Source organism: Anoplopoma fimbria, chromosome 3, assembly GCF_027596085.1.
Source record: "Anoplopoma fimbria isolate UVic2021 breed Golden Eagle Sablefish chromosome 3, Afim_UVic_2022, whole genome shotgun sequence".
NCBI classification, from domain to species: Eukaryota; Metazoa; Chordata; class Actinopteri; order Perciformes; family Anoplopomatidae; genus Anoplopoma; species Anoplopoma fimbria.
Genome location: NC_072451.1, coordinates 10,067,177 through 10,092,222, shown reverse-complemented (window position 1 = coordinate 10,092,222; position 25,046 = coordinate 10,067,177). Strand labels below are relative to the sequence as shown.

The window sequence follows — 25,046 nt, the reverse complement described above, 5'->3', positions numbered from 1 at the left end:
AACAAAATAATCTGCCTCAATTCATAATTGTTGGTGTTTAGCCTTTCAAAAACAACATTTTCAGTACGGCCAAAAACTATTTAGTATCCTGCATGAACCTGAATAAACAGGGCGGTCTCGCAGCAATCTAACAACAACATATATAGCACATAATATGCATATTATACATTACATTTATATAACCACAATAACACAAAATCAGACGTATTCTAGAATTTTGAAAAAAAAAATGCTATGCTAAAAAAATGCAGCAAAGCATAGAGGAGGAAAAAGAAAAAGGGAGACTGAATAAAGCTCAAAATTCTTAACGGGCATTGCATAATGAAAATTGTTCCATCATTGTAGACATGTAAGGACCATTATTGTTGCCAACCAATATGGTGTTGATTGACAGTGTGGTGATGCAGCCCAGGCCTAGTGGGGATCATCTTTGTAACACTGTTTCCAAACTGAATAAGACAGCAGAAACTCCTGTTCTTAACCAGCCTGAGCTGTGTGCTCAGACTATTCTAGCACCACACCGGCCGTGTTATTGCAGTTTCAAGCTCACAAAATGTAATTACCAGCACAGCATTAATTATGTGAAGACTTGTTTCCTTGTGTCAGTCATGCTTGATTTTGCTGAACATGCAACTCAATTACAAAGTTCAAGCACCAAGACGACAACAAAAGGAAATGTCAGGAGTTTTTTTTTTTCTGGGCGTAAAATCCACTGCTTCACAGAATCCATCATTCATAGGCACGCTAGTAGTGCTTGATATTTCTATGTTTTTCTGCTTTTTCTGCTGCCCTTGCGTAACAAATCATCCGGCATAGCACATTTTTTATTTTGACAAATAGTCTAATAAAGGCGCCGCGTCGATACGTACCGCATATTATAATGTAAGACCAAGAAAACACAAACCCTGTTGCACGGAGAGATAGCTTTCATCATGACTGTCATGTTCCTTCCAAATGATAGTTTGTCATGTGAAACATGGCAACCGGTGTTGCCGATATGCAGCAATGCTGCTGTTCAATCACTGCTCCCACACTGACACTAAAACTACTGAACACCTTTCATTCAGAGCTCCACTGCATATCCAGCATTGGATCTGTGCCTCTCTGGCATGCCAGGAGATGTGGAATTGAACCTGCAGTATTTATGACAGCTCCCAGAAGGAATCTAAGCCCTCTCTCTTGTTTTTTACCTGTCAGGAAAGAATTCCCTGCGCCAGCAGTCAAGGCGCCGACAAACGAGTGTAGTCGCTTTGATTTTCAGTCTGCCATCACTCCTCTGGCAGTCAAACCCACCGTGTCAGGAAACTTGCTAACAGGTCTAAAGACCCTCACCACCGCTGTCACTTACTGCTTATCACACTCCCTCCATATTTTCATCTATCAGCCAATCTCTGTCTTCTGTTCTGTTTGTTTACAGTATATATATCTGGAGCTTGTCACGTTATAGTTCTTAAAATTGACAAGCCATCAGAGGAGATGCACTAAAAAACAAGGTGAGGTCATGTTTTGTTTTAAGCAATGCCAGACGACTGTCACAAGACAACAAATTACTTTTGTTAAAGTGAGATAATACACACAATCAAATGATGCTGCATTCACATGGAATCAGGCAGACGGTAGTTGGAAATGTGAGCCACAAAGTGCAAAATAATTTATATTGTAGCAGACTCTATATCCATCTGTCCATTCCATAGACTGTTTATAAGTAGTCATCACGACGCCACCCATTGGGTTGTGGACTGATGTTATGAAGCCTCGAGTTTGGCGATTTCGCCGTCACCATCTTGGAATACGGCCATCGCAATGTAGTTTTCTGAGTTACCAAGTTTTAAGACACTTAAGCATCGGCTTCGCTCCGCAGAACTAGAGGGTTTGCCGCCTGCTCCATTCTCATCTCTTATCGGTGGATGGGTCGCAGCAAAAATCTAAAGAGATGATTCACCATAATCTGTGGTTCAACACAAGCTGTTATGTTATGTGCCGTTTGACTCTGACACAGTGACAGTTGGGCACTGTCCCTTTAAAACGTCATTGTGTACTTATGGTAACGCAGTGTGTTTGGAGTAACGTCTTCTGTTGGTTTTTAGTGTTAGCTGTGCTGAAATAAAAGACTCCTTTGCGTAGTCCAAGATTTAAGTTGTTTGTCTCTTCTTCTCTTTAACTTCTACAATATTATTTCATGTTCATATAAGGAAACAAAGAAACATGAAAGAAAACATGTATGTATCTCTTAGGACCTTCGCTCCGCTCAGAGGCAACACTTACCATAATCACACGACTTCAGGAGCTACTAAATAAAAGGGCTGCTTTACCACGGTTTTGCATTTTATATTATTATTATTATGTTTTTCTTCACGTAAATTTATGACTTTATAATCTTGCCAATTTTTATGAGAAAAATGTTTGACTTTCTTGGAAATCTTGTTAACTAATTACTTTAATCTTAGAAAATATCGAAGTTTTCCTTCTATAAATTCTATACTTTAATATTTTAGACTTTGTTTTGGGATTAATACCCGATACCACTGCTCTGTAATTTTTATGATTTTTTTATCAACAATGACCCAAATACACCCGCATACCTTTTCTGTGTGGGTCAGATTCATACACTCTCTGTCCAAAAAAAGGAATTCCTTTTTTTCTCTCACAGCTACCCACCTCTACACCAAGTTCTTTTTTTCTTTTTTACAACCCGGTTCTTTAATCGTCTGCGGTGCATCTCTTTCTCTTTGATCTATTTCACCTCCTGCATGGATGTATCCAAAGGTTCTGGTACGTGTGATGGAATTATGGCTGTTTCTTGTGCGTCTCTTTCAACACGTCACAAGCACCTCTGCTCAGGGCGAACAAACCAGCCTCCAACACTGTTCAAACAGTGACCTCACTGGGTCCACACGCTCTGCTGGGGCTGCCAAACCACAGGCGAGCACGATAACGGTCCCCTGTGTTATCTCTCCCACCTGCTCCACACTCATCTCCACTGTTGGTTTTGCTTCTGTATTTGATTGAATTCTGCTCTTGTGTATCATTTGTGCATACATGCATTCATCTGTAGTGTGCATGTTTTACTTTTCAGTTGGCGACACTTCACACTGTGTTGGTAATGTGTTTATGTGGTGTTTCACAGGAAGGTAGGTGGAGTGTGAAGTGTCACCCTGGTTTTTATCTGCCCTCTGGACTGTGGGGAGGATATGTAGAAATGGATGAAAGCACAATCTATAAATTCACATAAAATACGTTTTATGTTAATAATCGTGTTTATTTCATGACAACAAATCGCCTTCATAATTCAATAATAATCCTAACAACCAACCATCCATTTTGAACCACATCTATTATAAATAAAATAATAGAAACTTATTTGAAAATCAATACGGTTTATTAAAAACATTATGCTGCTCGGAAACATTTATATTTACTCCTATTTAAAAGACTGTTTCGGTTTCTTTCTGCTTGAGTCCTATTGTGCTAAGTTTAGTCATTGGTTTAATCACTTATGATACCTTTGCATTCATTTTGGTTGTTTCTGAAATCTGCTAAAAACAAGTCCAATGGGTCAAGAACCACCAGCAGTCAAGACGCTCAGACAGGTTTGAAGCAAACCTCGGGGTTAGGCTCCAGGCTACGGTATTCACTGTAGTTTGTCTCTTTAGAGAGGGATCATAACCAACATTTCAGATGTGCTCACTCCCACCTCCAAATAAAGTGGTGTAGATAATCTAGATAAACAGTTGGTTTGTTCGTAACCTGTCTGATTGCTTAACTGCTCATTTCTCTTGCAGCATTCCCAAATCTCAGCATTTGGATTATTATAAACTGAAGAAAAATAATGGAAAAAACAAATTAACCTATTTTTTGTAATTAAAAAACAATCGACACCTTGAACTGGTGAACCCAAGTCCCTTGTGTCAAAATCCTGAGCTTTGCAAACACAACCCTGATCTCCTCAATACACTCTTAGAAATAAGGGTTCCAAACAAGTTCTTCCTGAAGGGCTTAGGTTCTACCAAGAACCGTTTGCTTTTGAAAAACCCCTTTGTGAAGAACAGGTTTTTCCCAGGTTGTTTGTAAGACTCAAGGTTCCATTAAGAACCCTTTTCATCCAAAGAACCCTCTTCTGAAGAAAGAGATCTTCAAGGATTGTTGAAAACATGGGTTTAAAAAGACAAGGCCAACTATACAGTCCAGACACCCGAAAAAACTGTAATTGGAAACTATGATTGTTGTGGGTAGCAATGCATCACATCAGCCCCATTTAGGGTTCTATTGAAAAAAGGGTCCTCGGCTGAACCCCCTTGGTTTGGTAATATATCAAACCTTTTAATAATAAATTGGATATCGGAATAACCCCCTGGTTGGGTTCTTGTTAGCACCCTTAGAAGGTGGAAAGCTTCTGGATAGAACCTTCAGAGATAGTTCGTGGTGGAATCATTACACAACTGAAGTTTTCTCTGTAGAACCTCACATGAGGGGTTCTAGGAAGAACCTTTATAAAAGTGTTGCAGGAACCATAGTGTTCCATTAGCCTAGTAGAAGAACCCTACATGGTTCTAGTTAGTACCTTTACCTTTAAGAGTGTATGACTTATGTGCAGTATAAAGGTTTCACACATTTTCACACTTTCCCTTGATTAGGAAAATTAAACATTACCATTGGACATTAGACAAGCTGCAATGCTGTTTCCTCCAAAACCTACTGATAAAGCAAATTCCTGGGATATAAACACAATGTTTAGGACGTAGACTAGCCAGATCACATAGTCACACTTGATTTTTTTGTTACGGTAACAAATAAGCAGATTATCTCTCAGCAGTCCAGAGGGTCCATTGCTCTGTCTTCCATTATCCATCCACCCTGCTTGACCATTACCCTCCCTCCTCCCCTCCCATCAGCCCCCTCAGCCCCTCCCCAGGAGGTACGCTTGCTCAGCCTCAGCTCCACCAGCATCAAGGTGAGTTGGGTGGCACCACCCACAGACAGCCGCCACGGGGAGATAGCGCACTACTCCCTGGCCTACCAGGCGCTCACAGGGGAGGACGTGGAGCGCCATCAGGTGTCAGGGATTGGCGCTGATGTCACCAGCTACGTGCTGGATGACCTGCAGAAGTGGACTGAGTATTCGGTGTGGGTGAGGGCTCACACTGACGTCGGGCCCGGCCCGGAGAGTTCCGCAGCCTGCACCAAAACCAAGGAGGATGGTATGTTGATGGCCTCATAGGGAACAGCCTGGGGTTCTCTGGAAATACTAACCCTCCAATACTCACTCTGCTCCTCTCCTCCTGCTGCAGTTCAGTCTTGCAAGCTCTCACTGAATGTGTGTTACTTTCAAAAGCAGTGAAATAAAAAAGTTGAGAACTGCCTCAGACGCCTAGACCCTGGAAACTTCTGCAATACATTTGGTTCCGGAACGTGCGCCTTTAGTGTCACACTAAAATCCACCTTGTCAGGCTTCAAGTTATGTTTTTGTGTCTGCTAAACCAGAGCACGGACCAATCAGCATCCTGTGAGGAGCTACTGGCAGCTATGGGTTTGGCTTAGGTATGTGTGAGACAGCTTAGAGAGGCGAACTCCATGATGCTTTGATTGTTAGATCCTGCAATAGCATCAGTTCTATCAGAACTGGAGAATACTTAATCGAAAAAAGAGCAAAGAGTGACACTGAACGGCTTTCCTCCATGGTTACCGATGTTTCACTCTTTTGATTGACCAATAGTTTATCTATAGTTTATAAGAATTTTTATATATAAGTGCCTGCCCTTTTTTTACACATTCCAATTCCAATGAAGCATTTTCAGAGAGTTCTGTTTAACAAACCATCTGGCGGTCAGGTTATTGCAGCTCAGGAGCCAAAACTAAAACTAAGGTTTCAGTTATGGACATGCAGATTAAGTTACTCAGTTGCTGAAATGGTTCCTGGGTGCCTTGGAATAGTTCATACAGTAAAAATGTGCCAATAGACTTAAGAAATTGTTTACATTTTGTATAATGAAAAACTTGTGCTACTACATTAATTAATAGTAGGCTAAAAAAACATGATAATTATACCTAGTAATTCAGTTCATACTAGATTAATATTCAGCATGTGATATACGTCCTGTGCCAACATTCAGTGCCGTTGCAGTCACTTGTAGTGAAGCAAAGTGAAAGAAGGTTTAGGTGGTGGATCACGTGTTCAATCCAACCTTGATCTGGGAGACCAAAGTTCTCCTTTTGTCACATCTAAAAGCAAATCTCAGCCACCAGAATCATTCAGTCACTGTAGCCAAGTGGTTTGGTTGCCTAACCTTTACAATGCCTTACACATGATTTATTCGCCATAGCCATAATCCTTTGATGGCATTCGATGTGTAAAAAAAGAAAAACATTGCCATGAATATCATTTTTTCTTTTTCTTTTAATTGTTCAGAACCAACATTCTGTCTTGGTTGTAAAACCACATCAGATTCGACACATAAATGTTTATACATGTTTTGCCAAAATCTAACAATCACCTTATACTTCATGAATCAAATGATTTTCAGTCTCAGCACAAACTTGTGCTCATTTCTCAACATTTTGTGAATCTGTTTTGTGAGACTTTTGCTGCCACTCATCTCCTGCCTGCCTATTTCTTCCAGTCTGCCTGTCTTTTCCCCCTTTTATGACGTGGCTTTAGCCTGCTGGGCTGCTGCCCTGATAGGCTAAGGTGTCTGGAGACGGCCCAGCGGCAGGAAAAAATGTGGTCGTTGTGTGTTTCTTTAAACCTAGGATACACTTGTATGTGACACAGTATATCAAACGACCTTTATTAAAAGTTACATGTTAAAATAACAGGTATATCAAGGAAGAAATTCCTCCACAGTGAGAGGCGATGTGCATTGGTCAAACAAACACAGGACTTTCACCAAGGAGACCACTGAATTTGTGACCATAACAATAATTATGCAATAAGGTTTGCTGAGGATGGTTGTTCTATATTCAGCTAGTTAGGTTGTTATCATTTTAACGTTATGTTGTTACGTTTTTATTTTAACCAATATCAGGATTTTTTTCCTAACCTAACCAAGTAGTTTGGTTGCCTAAACCAAACATTATGCGTCCCTGTTAAGCGCGATTTGAGGCTGATATGAAATGTTTTTCAGAATCGTTGACATTTAATGCATCCCGTGGTTTGCTGAAACGTACAATGCCAGCATGTTTTCTGCCGAATGGCTGTCTGGAGAACAGCCTGAGTGGCAACATGACATGCTCTTTCTCTGTCTTCAGTCAGATAAAAATCAGAATGGCCACTGTGAATCAGTCCGTAGGGACAGGTTCTGCCATTCGTAGCACACATCCATTATCACTGTCACTGCTGGGGACAACTCTGAAGCAGAACACAGAACAGCCCAATGCTCACAGCTGTACGACGGATACCATTACATCAAATCCTTACAAGAGGATTCACCTTTTTTGTGGGGGCACAATTGGCCATATCATGACCAATGAGAGCAAGGCGTAATGGGCTCTTTTGTGAAGCCACTAGAGGAAATCAAAGTATCAAAGGCAAAGTCCTGGACAATGTCAGGGAGGCTTAGAAAGTAAAGCAGCATAGTGTGGAACCTCTCCTCTGTGAAAGCTTACTGTTCTGACCGGCTCAGGCCTCTCACTGCTTACCATGAACTCCTTCATCCTGAGTCCTTCCTTTCATTTTCCTCTTAATCATATTAGTCCTACCAATGTCTGCATCCCTTTGATTGCCTCATATTGTGTTTAAATTGTCCGTGAATGAATGGTAATTAGGAGAGGAAAATGGACAGAGAGAGTGATTGTGCGTGTTTACATGTGTGTATTGTCAAGACTTATCTGCTTTTGTTTGTTGATTTGTTAAAATGATTGAAGCAGTCTGATCTAGTGAAAACAGGAAAAACAACATTATTTTTGGTAGTGCTGATCACAAGATAATCCCAGGGTTCTAGGATTATGGAGACAATTCTAAATGGTGTTTCTTTCCCCACTCCAAAGCACCGTGGAGCTCTGTGGTAGGTGGATGGCCACATACATTTCATTGAACACCAAGGGTTCAGTTACCAATTCATTACAAGAAGTTAACCGAGTTAAGATATTACTTTTGACATCATTTTGTTTTTATTTAACCATGCAAAAAAAGTTGATCGTGACCCCATTATTTAAAGTAATACTTCAACATTTTGGGAAACATGTTAACTCTTCTTCTTTCCGAGAGCAGGATGTCCAGATTGATATTATCAACCTCGTGTCTGTGTTAAGTACAGAGCTGGAGTCACAATATGGTTAGCTTAGTTTAGCATAAGGGCTGAAAGCAGGAGCCAACACCTCGAAAACTGATAGACTGATAGACATGTGTATTGAGGAGAGATGACAGTAACGTTAAGTTGCTGTGCTAGCTAGCAGTTAACCCTCACTAGTCTATCTGGCGAACGTAGCTAGCAGTGAACTTCTCTCTAGTCGGTCTGTCTTGCTAACCTAGCTAGCAGTGCACTTCTCTCTAGTAGGTCTGTCTTGCTAACTTAGCTAGCAGTGCACATCTCTCTAGTCGGTCTGTCTTGCTAACCTCTCTAGCAGTGCACGCCTCTCTAGTCGGTCTGTCTTGCTAACCTAGCTAGCAGTGCATTTCTAGGTCACTTCCAGGGCATTTCTGTGACTTTCTGCCTACTTATTAGGTTTTTGTAAACAGCAACTGCAGCTGTGAAGATAACCACGTCGCACGTGAACAAGCGTTTGTATGGGCGTGCCACTGCACCAGGAACCTCTGTGGAAAGTCCAGACATTATATGGGCTCTCCACACAGGTGCACACAGTTAAAAAATAAATAAAAAAATGACTATGTAGTCACACCTTGGAGGTTTAGTCACAACTCTGAAATATTCCAAGGAAAGAATGGATTTGCGTTTCAAATTTAATTAAAATGGATTACCTGGGCATTCTGGGCAATAATTCACATCTCTCAGTAGATAAAGACCATCAACTATCCTGCCAAGCCATAGTATAAAAGGTGTTTTTTATTTGTAAATGTATAGAAATAAATCTGGGGGATACAGTTTGAATGGGCCTGATGCAGCTGATGAAATGTATAATAGTATTATAAACTACACTATAATTAACAGGTGCTGTGCAGCTGGAGCCTAAAGATTTATGTTCACATTGTACAACCAAAGCTAAGTGTTGAATATTGTGAGTACTGGACTAATTACAGGCAGCAGAGAAAAGCCTCAATATTATCCAGTATTTTAAATACTATTCACTGATCTTAAGCTTTGTAAAAAAGATTCAATGAATGTTTGTTTGTACCTCATTCTATTCTGTAAAAAAAAAGATACTTATTCTTGGGTGTCAGGTGTGACTTTTTTTCATGGGTCACGAGTTAGTACGCAACCATTGTGGTGGAAAAAACCTGGGCTACAGCCACATGAGCCACAACATTTACTGATCTTAACTGTTAGCTGATGTTGGAGTGATTTGTTTTTTAAGTCCCCCATCACTGAATAACATGTTTTCAGTAGGAGGAGTGCATGGGTTGATATGAGTGACGGGCCCAGCCATTTCTGTGTGCGTGCCTGGTGACGGTTACACCTACATAGGAAGCAACTTAATTTTCTCTGCTAATGTTTTATATGAAAGAAAATGCATTCAAGATGTTTGTTGAAGCTCAAAGACACACACATTCTGTTTTTGTGAGTAAAACTGAAACGTTAACTTTTGTCTGCTTACAAGAAAACTCCAGAGACAAATTGAAAGAGTGTTAGGAGTTCCCTCCCTCACTCCCTCCCTCCAAAGAACCAACCCTCTCCACCTGCTGTCCTTCTCTTCCCATCTTCACACTCTCTCTCCCTCAGCCTCTCCCACCACGCTTCATCTCTGAGCACCAACTGAATTTTAATCTAACGCTCTTTTCATCTCTCTGCCCCCCATTTGACTTTGAGCTCTCTTCTCTGCCTGGATTTCTCCAGCATCTGTCCATTCTCCACACAGACTGTAGCAGCTCTCTCTGTGCTCGGCCCACAAACACTCCTTCCAGCTCACATTAGTGTCAGCCCGGTGCCTGAATATCGCTACACATTCTCATTTTGCTCACTGATACCTACAGAATCTCACAGCACAGCTCTTGATCTATTGATGTTTTTAATAAATTGTAATTAAGTCAGCTTTTTTTAATCAGTAAGACTCAGCATTTTTATTTTTCCTACATCCGTCTTGATACTATGGCACGTAGTAGCAGTGATTTTCATCTAACAATAGTATTGTGACGTTCACGAACGACCCGAAAAGAACAATAAAAGGAACAGAGCCATAAAATCTGGTTCCCTTCAAAGAGCCATAATTCCCATTACTACAGTATGTAACAGTGCCATGAGCTGGTGTTTTGGGTCGTAGACACGGAACGACGGTCAAAAACATCACAACCCCTTGTGTACTGTTTATTCATGGTTATGGAATCTGTGTCAGAAGGTTCTTGTAGGCAAAATAGCCTCAATACTTGATGTACAATGCTGTCATTGATTTGCAACCCTGTCTCCTACAAATTTATGTTACAGTGCAACTAAACTGCATTATCACTTTAGTTTAGAATTAAATGTTTTTCCGGGTTTACGGTCGCTCTTTTATATGTGTTGTTAACATTGTTAATCGAAACATACCAAACATTTTTTTTTTTAAATAAATCAGCGTTGACTTGGTTTCACTCGGGACATGAACAAAGGTCTCCTGGGTGAAAGTCCTGTGGTTTTTATTGACACAGACTCCCTCTGACTATTTCCCTGGCTGCTGCTTCACATACTGTATAGATTCAATAATTTATCCAAGCTTTGGAGTGGTTGGTGCTCAGCGATGGGAGTAAATGCAAATGAGACACAGCAGCACGTTGAGGTCATTCAGGCTGTGGAGTTCTTTAAGGCAGGCTGAGGGAAGAGGATGCTGGCAGACACACACAGAGGATACTAAGGAGACAATTAGTGGCTGCCCCGGCATTTAACAGCTGCTGCACAGAATCCCCAGCACCCACAGACACATGAACCGGCTTCATGCTTTCAGTCAGGACGGCCCTGCAAGTCTGCATTAAGCCTCCCCGTCTCTACTGTTAGTTTCAGTGATACTACGAGATGAAAACTCTGATAGACTTTTACAAAATGGAAGTCAGCCAAGCGGGTAGATACAGAAGACAGGACACAGAAATGAAGTCAGTTCTAGTCCACAGCTATACCTGAGATGTAGATACTCTTCAAATCCACCACAGAGTCCAAGCTAGTTAGCTAACATCTGTTCTTCAATTACCACAGAAACCAGATCCACTCATTCTGTTCTTACCTTTCACAGCCCCAGACATATGTAATTCCCTCAGAGAATTTGGTAAAAGGAAACTGAATAAAATAGTTTACAGTAGTTTGGGCTATACAACAGTTTAATTTATTTAAATTATTAGTAGTAGTATTTTACATTTGCGTGTCTTAACTATTCCCTCCACCGGTGTGTAAAGGCCTTAAGCTAGCTAAATCAGCAGTTTATGTGTGAAATCACATTTGCTTTTGGGGTGTTTTTTTTGTAAACATATTTTCTCGAAAAACAACAGCTCCTTCTTTTTCCTCTTCTTTTATTTTGCAAACAACATCATTGTGCATTGCAGCACACATCTGGTAACTAGTACACCAGACACATTTGGAGTATTATCCTAAGTCAATACTGCTTAAACCATTCTGTGCCAAACGCTCATCCAACACACTCTCACCCCAACTCGTCAAATACAGGAGCTTGGTCAGTGCTCCTAAGATTCAAACGATAACACTCTAGGTTCCCCTGTAGCATCACTTATGAATGTGTCATAGACTGCTTGTCAATATACACTCGTGACATGCATTGTGTATTTTCAAAACAAACCTCATTATAATTAACAGGAAGTAAGGTTTGTACCAAAACCACCTAGTTTGGATTTAAAAAAGAGAGTGGTTGATGTTAAGTCAAAAGACTTTGTTTCACACTGGATACAAAAAGCGCTCTCCTCTGTGAAAGTCCTGGGTGAAAGTCCTATGTTTGTTTTGACCCATCCACCACAACTCAACTCCTACCCTCCCTTTATGGACTATCTGGCACGTAATACTATGCTACTTCCTCTTACCGTCTAATAATGATGCCAGTTGATTTACATTGGAGATAGATGAAAGCGCCTTGCGTCTCATTCAAACGCTAAAGGTCCCTTCTAAGTTTCTCTCAGACATCGAGGGCCACTGACCAAGATGCGGTACTTGGTGTGTTGGGGGTGAAAAGGGATTGGCTCATCATCGTCAGCCGAGTATCCTATGAATTATCCGATTTATGTCTAATACCAACGTTTAGACATAGTACGGGGTTGTGATTGAGCTAGAAGCCTGTCTGACTTTGAGGGGGAGACTGCCACACAACTTCAAATAACGTTCATGTAACATTGATGTTCTTGGCTGGTGATATGGTTGCTAAATAAAGTGGATAAACACATTGGGTTATCTCTGTAATGAGCCACACCACCAAAGAGGCTACAGAGGCACTGAACGTCCAGAAGTTGTTAATATTTCCTGGTTACTAGACTGACTTCAAAGACGTGTTTGGTCTTTGACATGGTTCTTTTGTTCTTCTTCCACACTGCAGGAGCTGTGGCTTTTGTATTTTGCATAACATAAGTTTATTGACGTTTTTTCCTCCAAAGCTGGAGTTTGATTCTGGTAGCTCGCTGATACTATATGAGGTTAAACGATTCTAATTAGTCTAAAGCGCATAGTGCTGACACCAAGTTATAGAACTTTTCTTTGCCTGCTGTGCTGGCTGATACATGAGCTGCTTTAACACTTTTCTTTCCATGTCTTAATCTCTAAGTGCAGGGCATTTTAACCTTTAACACTTAGTTTTCTTCCCTTGTCTGTCTTGAATTCCATTAATATTTGCACAACCTCATCCTCTCATTTTTATTGAAGTCAAATTTGCACCTCCCTCTGAAGCTGACCAAGCATTCTAGAGGAATCTTCATGAACTCATTTTCGATATTCTATAAAGTAGATTAACCCCTACTCCTAGCATCCTCTTGGGGCTCCATGTGACAAGCTTTGATGTGTATAACCTGCAAAGATAGCCAGCAACCTTCGCATTACCTTGTAACGTCTCCAGGCCCATAACTATCCCAGCCGGTCAGGAGAATTTTCAAACTCCAATGTTACTTATAAGATCGGGATAGAGATACTACTGGATGTATATAGAGAACTGGCAGCTTTGTTTCGATCCAGCACATTTTCTGCTGTTCAAACTGTTCCGATATGAATTGTAAACTGCTGGGGTAAAACTCTTATAATAGATCCACATTAATCTTGCAAACATCTTTTTTTTTTCTGGCCAAAAAAACTTGTCTTTTCAAAAACCAACACATTCTCAATCCAAACTTGTCCAACTGAGGCATGGTAAGTGGCCCTACGGTTCAAACTATGATGTTCTAGGCACCCTTTAGCGTTAGTTTTGGACTTGTCAGAGACGGCAAATTTGTCTTTTTCTAGGATGTCACAGCCCGCATTATGCTGCCTCTGATTGGCTAGTACTCGTTGCCTTTGTCTGTTGGATAGATTAGGTTCAGGCATAAGGAGTGAGATTGCTAATGGTTAGGGTAAGAGTATGAGGGTAAGCCAATCAGAGGTCAGTATGGTGGGTCATGCCTCTGGCATCCTAGAAAGAAAAATTGTGTCTGCGATTGCATGTCTGTTTCTGCTCCTTAAATTAATATTATAATAAATAAAATAAACATGCAACGTAGGTTTACTTAGTGTTTAGGTTTAATTACGCAACAAAAGTACTTGGTTTGGTAAAGGTAACAGAAGTACATGGTTAGGTATAGGCAACACAAGTACTTGCTTAGGCTGAGGCAACAAAACTACTTGGTTAGGTTTAGGAAGCAAAAGTACTTGGTCAGGCTGAGGCAACAAAAGTAACATTTAGGTCTAGTCAACAACATACTTTTTTTAGGTTTAGGCAACAGAATAACTTGGTTAGGTTAAGGCAACAAAATGACTTGGTTTGTTTAGATAATAAAAGTACTTTGTAGGTTTAGGCAACAAAAGTACTTTGTTATGTTCAGGCGACAAAATGACTTTGTTATTTTCAGCCAACAAAACTACTTGGTTAGGTTGAAGCAAGAAAACTACTTGGTTGTGTTCAGGCGACAAAAGTATTTTGTTTGGTTAAGGCAACAAAAGTACTTGGTAATGTTAAGGCAACACAAGTACTGGGTTAGGTTTAGGAATACGTAGTGGTTTGGGTTAAAATAAGTTTTTTTCTATATGCAAAATGACCATGTTTGTTTGTAAAGTAAGGAAGATAAATACAAAAAGTAAGGTCAAATAGTTTAACGACTATTTGGGTTAATGCGGGACACGGAGAGTGGTCTTCTGGGTGAAAGTCCTGTATTCTTTGACCCCTCATCCTTTTTTCTCATTGTATTTCAGTTACTCTAAGCGTCTAAAAGTGATGTGGATGGCTTCTCATTAGAGTAAGTTGAAAGCCTGGTGCATCTTATAGAGATGCTAAAGGGTGCCTCTGTGCGTCACAATCAGATGATGAGGGGCATAAGCATCAGTATTCGACACAGTTGGGAGTGAAAAAGGGTTGCCAAAGCAGTTTAATCTTCTTTAATCTAAGAGCTTTTACTAAATGATGAGATAAACCTGGCCAGTGATGGTCAGGGACTGTGTGCCCAGACAGTTTACAAGAACTTTCGTATGCCTCAAACCTTCTTCGTGAATTTAAATATCGGCAATATAGCCGATGATACAGCACAGCTGTTGTCATTATCCTTGATTTATGTTGATTTTGTCAGACGATGTCGCAACCATGAAATAATTGGCCTACCGTCTGTCTTTTCCACTCCTTACCAGATGCTGGCTGTCATGCCAAGAAGAGATTTAGCTATTGTTATGTTGGCTCTTCTATTTCGCCGCTGACATAGGTCTCTACTAGAACAATTGAGTATATGTAGTCTTAATGGTCCATGTACGTCTAAAAGCGTTTGGTTGTGTGCTTACACTTTAACACTTGTTGACACATATTGGGTTGGCTTCTCTTAATACACATTATCAATATTTAATCATGCAATCTGCATCATATCATTAAGACTCTAACGTTGAAGTTGTGTGCTGTGTTGTGCTGCAGTGCCTGGAGCTCCTCCCAGGAAGGTGGAGGCTGATGCCCTCAACTCCACTGCCCTCAGGGTGACCTGGAAGCCTCCGCTGTCTGTGAAGCAACATGGCCAGATCAGAGGCTACCAGCTGGTCTACTCCAGGCTAGAGAACGGGGAACCTCACGGCCAGCCGGTCATCATGGACGTCTCGCTCCCCGATGCCCAGGTAATTGCACACTCTGTCAATTAATTCCAATGTTAAACTAGTTGGGCGGAAACCACGGCCGTTATTAAGTGTTTTTGTGGTTGGGTAATTGTATGTGTGTGCCCGACAACCCCCACACAGGCAAACACACACCTACAAACACATACACTTAGTTCAAATGCACCGGCATTTTTATGATGGGAATGCACATGCAATACCTTGTCATTCCATCAAAGTAATTGTATTTCATGTTTGTTGCAGTTTAATTTTATTCAAGCCCACAGAGGTGGAAAACAGCCATGAATAAGAATGTGTGGATAATAGAAAAACCTAGATAATAGTGCTTATGAAAGCAAAAGCAAATGTGTGCATGTGTTTGATATAGTTCAAGGGGCACGGAATAGTGTGTAGTTTGACATATGATGCCATAAGATAAAAATCCTTCTAAGCAAGGATGTATTAACCCTTTCAGACCCTGGGCTTTCTTTTGCTGGGTTTTCAATTCCCACTACATGTCTAGGCATAAATCCATAATTTGTCATTTCAGGATAAGTTGGGCTTTTCAGAAGAAAACATCACACGCTCTAGTTCATGTTTTTTGCCTCATTGCCCTCATGTTTTCAACACAAAGGAAATGTCTGTAAATAGATGGAAAGATGATTGTCAGTGTTTCTGGGCTAAAAGGACCCTTCGAAAAGTCTACTACATAGGAGCTACTACAGGCGTGTATGGTTCCGTAAGTAAAAGTTCCATTCATTTTCTCCATTAGAGACTGCTATGCGACTCACAATTTGAGCAATTTTATGTCTTGGATCAGCCATATTAGCAGCTGTGTTAAAAAATGTCTGGTTCTTTGATAGAACAGAAAAATTGAGAATACATTCCTTTAAACATAAAAGGGTAGAGGTAGAAGTTAACTCCATATAGGTACATTTTGGCGAGAAACCCCGCTATCGCCGGTCCCAAGCTCAGGATTGAGAGAACTTAAACACAATACCCTGCTTAAATTCATTCTTTTTTAAATTTTTAGAGTTAATTTTAGATGAACTCAACCACTATGGTACAATGATTTATTTATTCTCTACCATTCTGTTTCAAGGTGTTTTGAATAACACCGGGTTGGACAATGAAATGCAAGTTCAAATCCTCTGGTTGTAAAAGTTAGATTGAATAGAAGTCTATGAGAAAATGACTCTATTCTTTCACTTGTAAACATGAGGTTATGAACAGCATGATTTTCATTTAGTAAATGATGGTCCATTTAGAGTCAAATAGACCATAAAGCAGGGAATGTTTTAGGGCGGTGCTACGGTTATTGACAGGGCTCTACCAGGGCATTGTCTGGTCTGGAAGTTGTCAGTGTTTTTGTTTTAGAACTTTTTAACAGTGTTCATGAAAGTTAGTTGTAACCTTTTGGGAGCTTACAGTTAGCTTTTTCGGCATTCGGTTGTACTCTATGGTTGTGCTCCACCCTCTCTTGTCACTTCTGGTTGCAAAAAAAATAGCGACGGACAAAAACCAAGATGGCATCGGCCAAAATGCAGAACTCAAGGCTTCAAAACCACTGTCACAAATCAATGAGTGATGTCATGATGACTATCCACTTTTGATGTAACTAACGGTCTATAATTGAGAGGCAACATTTATTGTCACCCATGCAAACTGCTGTTTTATGTTCAGACATTCTTACTTTAAGATATATTTTAGTTTAACACTAGTCTTGCCACAGGCATTATTCAATAAATAACGTTTCTAGAATAACAATTTATAAAATGTCTTTCTTACAGGAAACAGCAAGTTTTGCAGTTCTGACATCAGTTGCACATGCAGTTGACTTTTAGTGAAGGTTGCATAGCCGTTCCTCTCAAATGAACACACCGCTGTATCTTTCAATCCTAGGGCAATGTCTTTTCCGTAATGAGGAAAACACGGATGGATTTGCGTTTTTTGAGCAGATTAAAAAAATCGAAAATGAATCTCGTAAATTCATAATTGTTATCATGGAAGATTTTACTGTTAAACTTTCCAATATTGTTTGGTCACCAAGCCCTAAAAGCAGAGTTAAAGGGAGAAAAGCAGTGTTTTGTACTAGCAGGTTAGCAGGAGTGAGCCCATTGAAGCAGAAGTCAGAGGTTGGATGTTTGTAAGCACTCAGTGAGGTGGTGCTCTGATCCTTTCCCCTCAGTTGTTTTGGTCTCCAGTAGGAGCGTTTCACCTGATTTCCTCTACATGCAGCATTCCTGTCTTATCTGTGCCAGGCAGGAGGCCTGATAAAGGTTCGGCATCTCACAACCCATCTACAACTTTTATCTCTTAACAAAAACACACAGAGAGACACGCACACTACATACACACAGTCACAGACTCCTTCACACACTTCACACGCCCGCTGAGGGGACTGTTCTTTAAGGAACTGTCTTAGAGTCTCATCTGTGATAAGTTTAGTCTCTCCCCTTGGCGTCAGTGATGGTGATGAAACACAGTCTGTGGAGTGACTCAATAAACAAAGTCCTCTGCACCACACACACACACACCCACACACCACACACTCCGGAGGCATAACTCTGACCCAGCCACTTACTGACCTGGCTAGGTCTGGAAAGAACTGATGATGAACTTCTCAAAAAGCAGAAGAAAGAAGTCGCCTCTTATTTGTCCAACATCATTACATCAAACTGTCAGACATATTGTAAAAACCATTGAATTTCTAACTAACCTTCCTCCTTATCAACACTCTTAAGCCACCCCATCATTTCAGAGCAATTTGTGTTGTTCGTCACAAACAAAATAATTAAAATGTTACAGAAGGTTGTTTACTTAGACTTGATGTCTTTTGTGAATAATTATGATATTTTTTAATTCCAGTTTTCTGTTCAGTTTTCACGTTATTTCATTTGACAGTGTTGATCATTCTATTCTATTGGATTGCCTTGAAACTGAGATGTAAAACTGCTCTAGACTGGTTTAAATCTCATTCATCAAACAGAACTCTCAGTTTTGGTGATCTCCTCTTTGTAGCCCCTTTGTACTGTGGTGTTCCCCAAGGCTCCATCCTGAGCCCCTTGTTGTTCTGTATACACTATTTATGCTGCTACTGGAACATACATAAACAGAAAATCCAGTACCATTGTTCTGCAGATGGATGTCAATTATATCCGTTTGAACAACAGTGAAGTAGGCAATGTTCATCAGTTGTGTTTTCTGACAAAAATAAAGTGCTTGATATACCTTTTCCGGCTAAAGGAAAACAAATCAGAAATAATTCCTTTGGTCCCCAAAAGAGCTAGGTTTGCACCTGTGACCGATATTTACATTAAAGGGGGGTAGAAATGTTTTGATTCAAAGATGCATCCCGATGCAGACCTGAACCATTCTGCATCAATGCATTGCCAGAATTGAATGAAATGTTCAGGGTATGTTTCAGGTACTCTTCCTACGACAAATCCTACAAGTTTTGTGATCATTGGCCCATATGTTGTTGACTTTGGTGTAGTTATGTGCTGATTCACATCCTTTTGAAGTTTATTATTAAATATCTTGACTTTCAATAAGTTTAGTCCAAACTTATATATATATATTTTTGGTAGCAATCAGACCTATGTTTTAAGAGATGTGAAAAATGGGTTTAAAAATAATAATAAAAAATTGCCAATCGGACTCACAGTGTGAACCCTTCTGGCCTTGAACCGTTATGAAATAAGAGAGCTTGAGAGGGAAGCAACAGTGTGGAGAAGCCAGCAAATAGTTTACAGGTTAGACTTCATAGCGTGCTTTTGTACTAACATCCCACATTCTCCGTCATGAATGGATTCAGTCTCTATGCTGATGAGTCATTTCAGAAAGTAGGCTCACATCTCTTTGCCAGCAGAACCGGTTGAACCCCGGCTGGCCGTGTCCAGCTGTGATGGACGGCAGCCTCCAGCTCTGTTCATGAGGTTCTGGAGCCCGTAGCTGGTTCCACAGCTTCAGTGTGACGTCATTAAAGCAAAGAGCAGGCCTTTTAGCACTGAGCTGTGTGGTGTCTCCAGTGAAGCTGCCTGAAAATCCCTCATTTGTTTCACGGAGGTTTGGCTTTCAAACAGTCTTAAGATTACTGCTTTTTTTTGTCACAAAAAAGACCTTGATGACAAAATAAGTACAGTCATGCCAAACTATCGGAGCTTAGAGGCAGGAAGCAAAGCCCGTAATTGGCCGCTCATTCCCAGTTTTGGCTTTTCTCCGCTGTTTGCTTTAGACTCAACTCCCTCCATCTTTTTTTCTGCTGGCAAGGTTGTGGGTTTTAAGATCTCAGTGAGGCGTATATTTGGATGGCTGAAGAATGCTTGAAGGAGCCTCTTATCCCTCACAGCACTGATGGCTGTGAAGCGTGAGCATCACCTGATCTGATAAGATACGGCAACCTCTCTGCGGCTCGTCTCTTTTTGTCATGGCTTAGAAAAAAACAACCAGCCAATGGCAGAGCACTGAGGGAGTTGCAGGAGACAATGTCTTCATTGTTTGTCTTTGTGGTCACATAGCATAGAAGCACCGGAGTAATTTACATGAGCCTTGGTGAGCCCTCAAGATAGCACATATTCACTTAAATGAATACCAACGGCTGTAATTTATCCAATGTAGACTTACATCCAACGTTCTGGACATGTTTTAGTTGAATTTCAAAAATAGTTTTCCCCATTAGTCACTTAGTTTCCCTTCAAAAGCTTCCAAAATATACTTTAGAGGTAGCTCTCACATTTTTATTAACTTGTTGTCATCTTTTACTTGATACATAAGCACATTGACTAACTATAAACAATACATATGTTACTTTATACAAACCAGAATCTGAATCAGAACCAGAAAAGGTTTATTGTCAAGCATGTTACACCTAAAAGGAATTTGGCTTGGTGATTGATGCGGAACAATAAACACATTGGAATAGTAAGACATCATTTAAAATATAAAATGTGAAAATTTACTATAAAATAAAATTACTGTGCGACCTATCTACAGCATTTATATAGCATTGAAATAATGTAACACTAACTTTAATCTCACTTATTTAACCACACTTATCTTTCACTCAAACCTACAATGACAAATGAAAATACAGACTCGTAGGCCGCCATATTGTTAGCAAAACTCAGTTGCAATGGGCATGAAAATGATACAAAAAATTCTTATCCGACCAAACACTACTTTTCTCATCAAATTGTGTCAAAACAAAAGGTCGTAGCAGTCCTTATAAATATGTTGTTATGACCTAATCTGTCTAACTTGTTTTATACAGGAGACAGAACCCTCACAAAGCCCTTCTACAACTATTCAATTTAATTTATTTTGTATAGCCCAAATCACAAATTACCAATTTGCCTCAGAGGGCTTCACTTTGTTGGACTGAGTACCTACACTTTCAGAAGTACTGCCTAAAACTGTTGTAACAATACATTTAAATCTGGCTTTTTACTAAACAGGAAATAACAGTTGTGACCATACATTTGTAGGCGTCACATAAGCATGAAGTCATCAAGTCCGACAGGTAACTCATTGATAGGACCGTTGTTGGCGTCACGCTGCATTGAACCATGTGGGAATTGATTTTCTGAAATCAAAGAAATACATTAGACTCAACAGCATGTCTCATTCCAAAAACCCTGACCCGGCTGCTCAAGATAATCTACAGACCTTGTTTTGAGCAGTTGAATAAAGGAACTATTTTTTTTTCAACCATAGTTTTAGATTTCTGGAAAGAGACATTGCTGTTGAGATTTTCAAAACTATCCCAAAACTATCTAGATTGACAAATAGCACAACAGGTAAGAAGAAAAATATGTATTTTTGATTTTGGAGTGAAATGTCCCTTTAATAATACATGATTGACCGTTGATCTGGTCATAAAAACAATCAAATCAATTTATATGAACTAACAATGGACATCAATATTTCTGAGCGTCATTCCCACATCATGACACGGAGACATCTAGAATCTGGTAACCGGACCAAGTTGTTCACTTTGTTCACAATCCATTCTCTTTTTCTCCCCTCCTCGTCCCATTGTGGGTCTGCTCGTGGCCTACAATGCAAATCAGAATGAGAGGTAAGAATGGTTGAGAGTACCGTTGGGTAATAATACATGAAAAGATGAATTTTTAAAGACCCCCCCTGAGGAAATTCTCAAAGAGAATATGACTTTCATTTATTATTCTTCCTTCAAATCGCGGCTCTTTTTGATTTTCAGCAGTGCATGGGCGGTTGAACCCTGCTGTGAATGGATCCTCCTCCGCCACAGATCAACAACTTAATGGCTGCTTCATTTATCCAGCCATACTGTGAGCACCACAAAATCTCTATTGAATGTATTGTCACACTGGTGATTACTCAAAAGAGTTTGAATGTAGGGTGACAGCCTTTTGTTACCTGAAAATGGCACCAATTTACATCAAACCTGGCAAAGTATGATCATCATGTAATATTGTGACACAGACCAGAAGTTCAGCTCTTTATGCTAAAAGAGGAAAAGGCAATTGTTTATGTTAATATAAGAAGAAAAAAGGGGATGTGCTAATTATTGTTACAAGCACTTTCTCCTCATAAAAGTATTTATTACATTCTGTCTTCATTCCTAATTATCCCGGTTTCGCAAACTCAAATCATCCTCCATGTTTATTTGTGAATTTAAGATATTATACATTTCCAAAGAATGACTCTGCTGCTTCATGTTTCTCTTTCCTCGCAAACATTTTTGTTTTTCAGTCCTTTCTAAATCGTTCCACTTGAATGCCTTTTGGACCGATGAATGAAACCAGGTTTTTCACATTAACAGTCTCCCAATTACAATGGAGCAGTAAGGACAGCGTCTCTGCTCTTCGTGGATGATGTAGTTCTGTTGGCTTCATCTGAACTTAACATTTAGTGGGCACTGGGAAAGGGCTAACCCCAACCCTAACGGCTAATTTACCATCGTTTTATCTGTCAACTATTTTATTAATAAGTCAGAGGTGACTGGTGCTCAGTGGGTACCAGTAGTCCTTTAATCAAAGGATCGGCGGTGCTATGAAGTGTCCTTGGGAAAGACACTAAACCCTAATTGCTCCCGTAGGCTTTGCCTGCGGTGTATGAATGGGTATGAATGTTAGTTAGATCTGATGGACAGGTAGCCTTCGGTCTATGAATGGGTGTGAATGGGTGAATCTACTATTAAAGCGCTCTGAATGGTTAGAAAAATAGAAAGGCGCTACAAGTGCAAGTCCATTTACCATTTAATGAGTTGATTAAAAGATACATCTTACTCCCAAAATCTAATTGACCATTCATTTAAAGTTTATTTTCCCTTTAAACAATTTAAATGTTTTAAATTTGCAGGCAGACTACTTCATGGTTTTATGAGTATGTATGTATTTAGCAGTTCAAAGGACAAAAGATAAAAAAAACAAAAAAACAATATGCAATTTAAAATACTGATATCCACGCATTTTCAGCCTTTATATCATCAATTACGGCGACTAATAGTGGAAGCTCTACACTGGCATGGCCTATATATAGTGTTTGCTTTGAGACAAATTGAAGATCTTGAAGTACCGTGGATAACTGACAGCACAATAACATCAGTCACTTACCTCATGTGCTGTGTTCACATTAGGCACTAAGTATTGTGCTTCTCCGCTATATTTCATTCAATACTGTAGCTAGCCATAGCAAACAATGTCCTTACTTCTTTAATTGAATGTCCGACTGTGTTTCTGTTTCACGAGATGAAATTAAAAAGGCGGTTCCCCACAAAGGGACCCTGCCATTGATCATGGAAGACGTTTCGGTCCTTCGACTTGTCTCCTCGAGCTGAAGGTTTCTGTCCTGAAAGAGTCCTGCTGCTGAATTGTTAGTTCAGCCAGTGACCCTCCCCAAAAGATCTGATCATCCTACAGGAAGTTTAGTAGAAGGCTGCATTAAACACAGCTGGTCTTATTATCATTCTTTGAGTAATGATCCCTTAGAAAACAACAAATGCCCCAGAGTATGTTGAGGCTACATGGCAACAGGAATATTATACACGTTATGAGTTTTTTTGATATGACAGAACCATCCACTTCATCGTTCAGAGTTCTTGGTTTAATCAAAGATGCCTTATACGTAAGCCTTGATAAACAGCTCCTGTTCCTCATTTTCTTTTTGTGTTTCTCATTGTAAAAATAAAATTCTTACAGCAAGAATTGATTTCAGTGGAGTAAAATATTTACATCCTGTAGAATATAGTAGCAATGTGGGAACCCCCCCGTTCGTTAGTCGTCTTCTTCTTCTCTACTTCTGTCTGTCATTTGCTTTAATGAATGAAGTAACAAGGCTCTATGACCCTTTGAATCTGACCCTGACTGGCAGAGAAGAAACACATTGTTGACCAGCTACATTTGTCCTGAGTCACACCTTGTCCCTTTGGCCTTCGTTCAAAGACTAGACTATGTCAAGATAGGCTTCTCTCCAACCAGAGAGGGTCTACAGGAACTTTAATCGGCACAATAGCAGCGAAGCCAGTCATCAGGAGTTCAGAGGAATCCATCCTCGTAATGTACAAGTTCGTAGACAGAGCCAGTGATACATCCAGGCGTAGAGCCCAGTAATGCATCATTTACTGTATGATATAATGATGGTTACTCAACACTGGGGCCCCTTAGTCTCCCTGCCGCTTCAGATAATTCATCTTTTTTTTTTTGATTTAGCGCAGGAGCTGCACTTTGGCCAGCGCACAGAGCTGCACTTTGGCCAGCACACAGAGCTGATTTTAACCTCGCCGTTACATTGTTTATGATAACAGCTTTTATTTATTTATTGTAAGAGGCTGAGAAGGCGAAAGCCCTTTGTCTTGTATTTCTGGTGAGTCAGCAAGGTCAGGAAGCAGAATACAAGTGCTCTGTGCCACTGAATCACTGCTGCTAAAGCATGTTCATGTGTAGGGAGTAAAAAGGCTGACCAATGTCCTTTGGCCTTTATCAGTTAAGCACAAACTTTATTAGCAATAAGGGTTCCTTATAGTTGGAAGTAAATATTATTTTAGCTGATTACAATGTGTAATGGTTCCACAAAGCTTTTATGGACATATTAGCGTTGTTCTCTATAGCCTAATTCTGAATCTGTTCCTCATAGACTACATGGAAGGCTAAAGGTTACAGGTTTAGTGGGGTGGGGGTGTACTTAGTGAGTCATATTTAAACGTTATGCTGATAGCTGGATATGAAGATTACAGCTGGTAGAGTTAAGTGTTTCTTACCTCCATGCTCTGGGGGATTCATCATAGACATGACCTTAATGACCATTTTTCACAATGGTCACAATTTACCATTGGCTATCCCCGCCACCTGTTGCTACTCCGTCAAGCAGTCAGAGTTACATAACCATGGAGCCCACACTGTCACTTATTATACTCCCTGAATAAACATCACATTTTTGGAAAAAAGTGATTTCTGAGGGAATATGTGTGTGAAGGATATATTCACGATGTCAAACTGATTCAGAAGTGGAAACAGGTCAAAAGATAAAGATAGAAGCTAAAGCTACATATCAGAGTGTTAAAGTAAACCACCACATCACCTGGTGTTCCTGAATGAAGACGATGTAATTAAGAAACAACAATGTTTATTCACTGTTATAATTACAAAAAAGGCAAAAGCAGCATGTCTAAACATTCAGTATATCTTCAGTAGCTAGCATAGCATAGACCTGCTTAAAGTAGGTAATGTTGTGCTAACATACCCT

General features: G+C 40.0%; 1 protein-coding gene across 1 annotated transcript in view; it reads left to right on the top strand.

Moving 5' to 3' along the window:
* Positions 1-25,046, top strand: part of ptprfa (protein tyrosine phosphatase receptor type Fa) — a 241,120-nt gene that overhangs the window by 113,147 nt on the left and 102,927 nt on the right. Inside the window, exons 12-13 of the mRNA XM_054596551.1 lie at positions 4,893-5,198; positions 15,151-15,344. Of these exons, the coding sequence (XP_054452526.1) occupies positions 4,893-5,198; positions 15,151-15,344 (500 nt within the window). The remainder of the gene's footprint in view (positions 1-4,892; positions 5,199-15,150; positions 15,345-25,046) is intronic.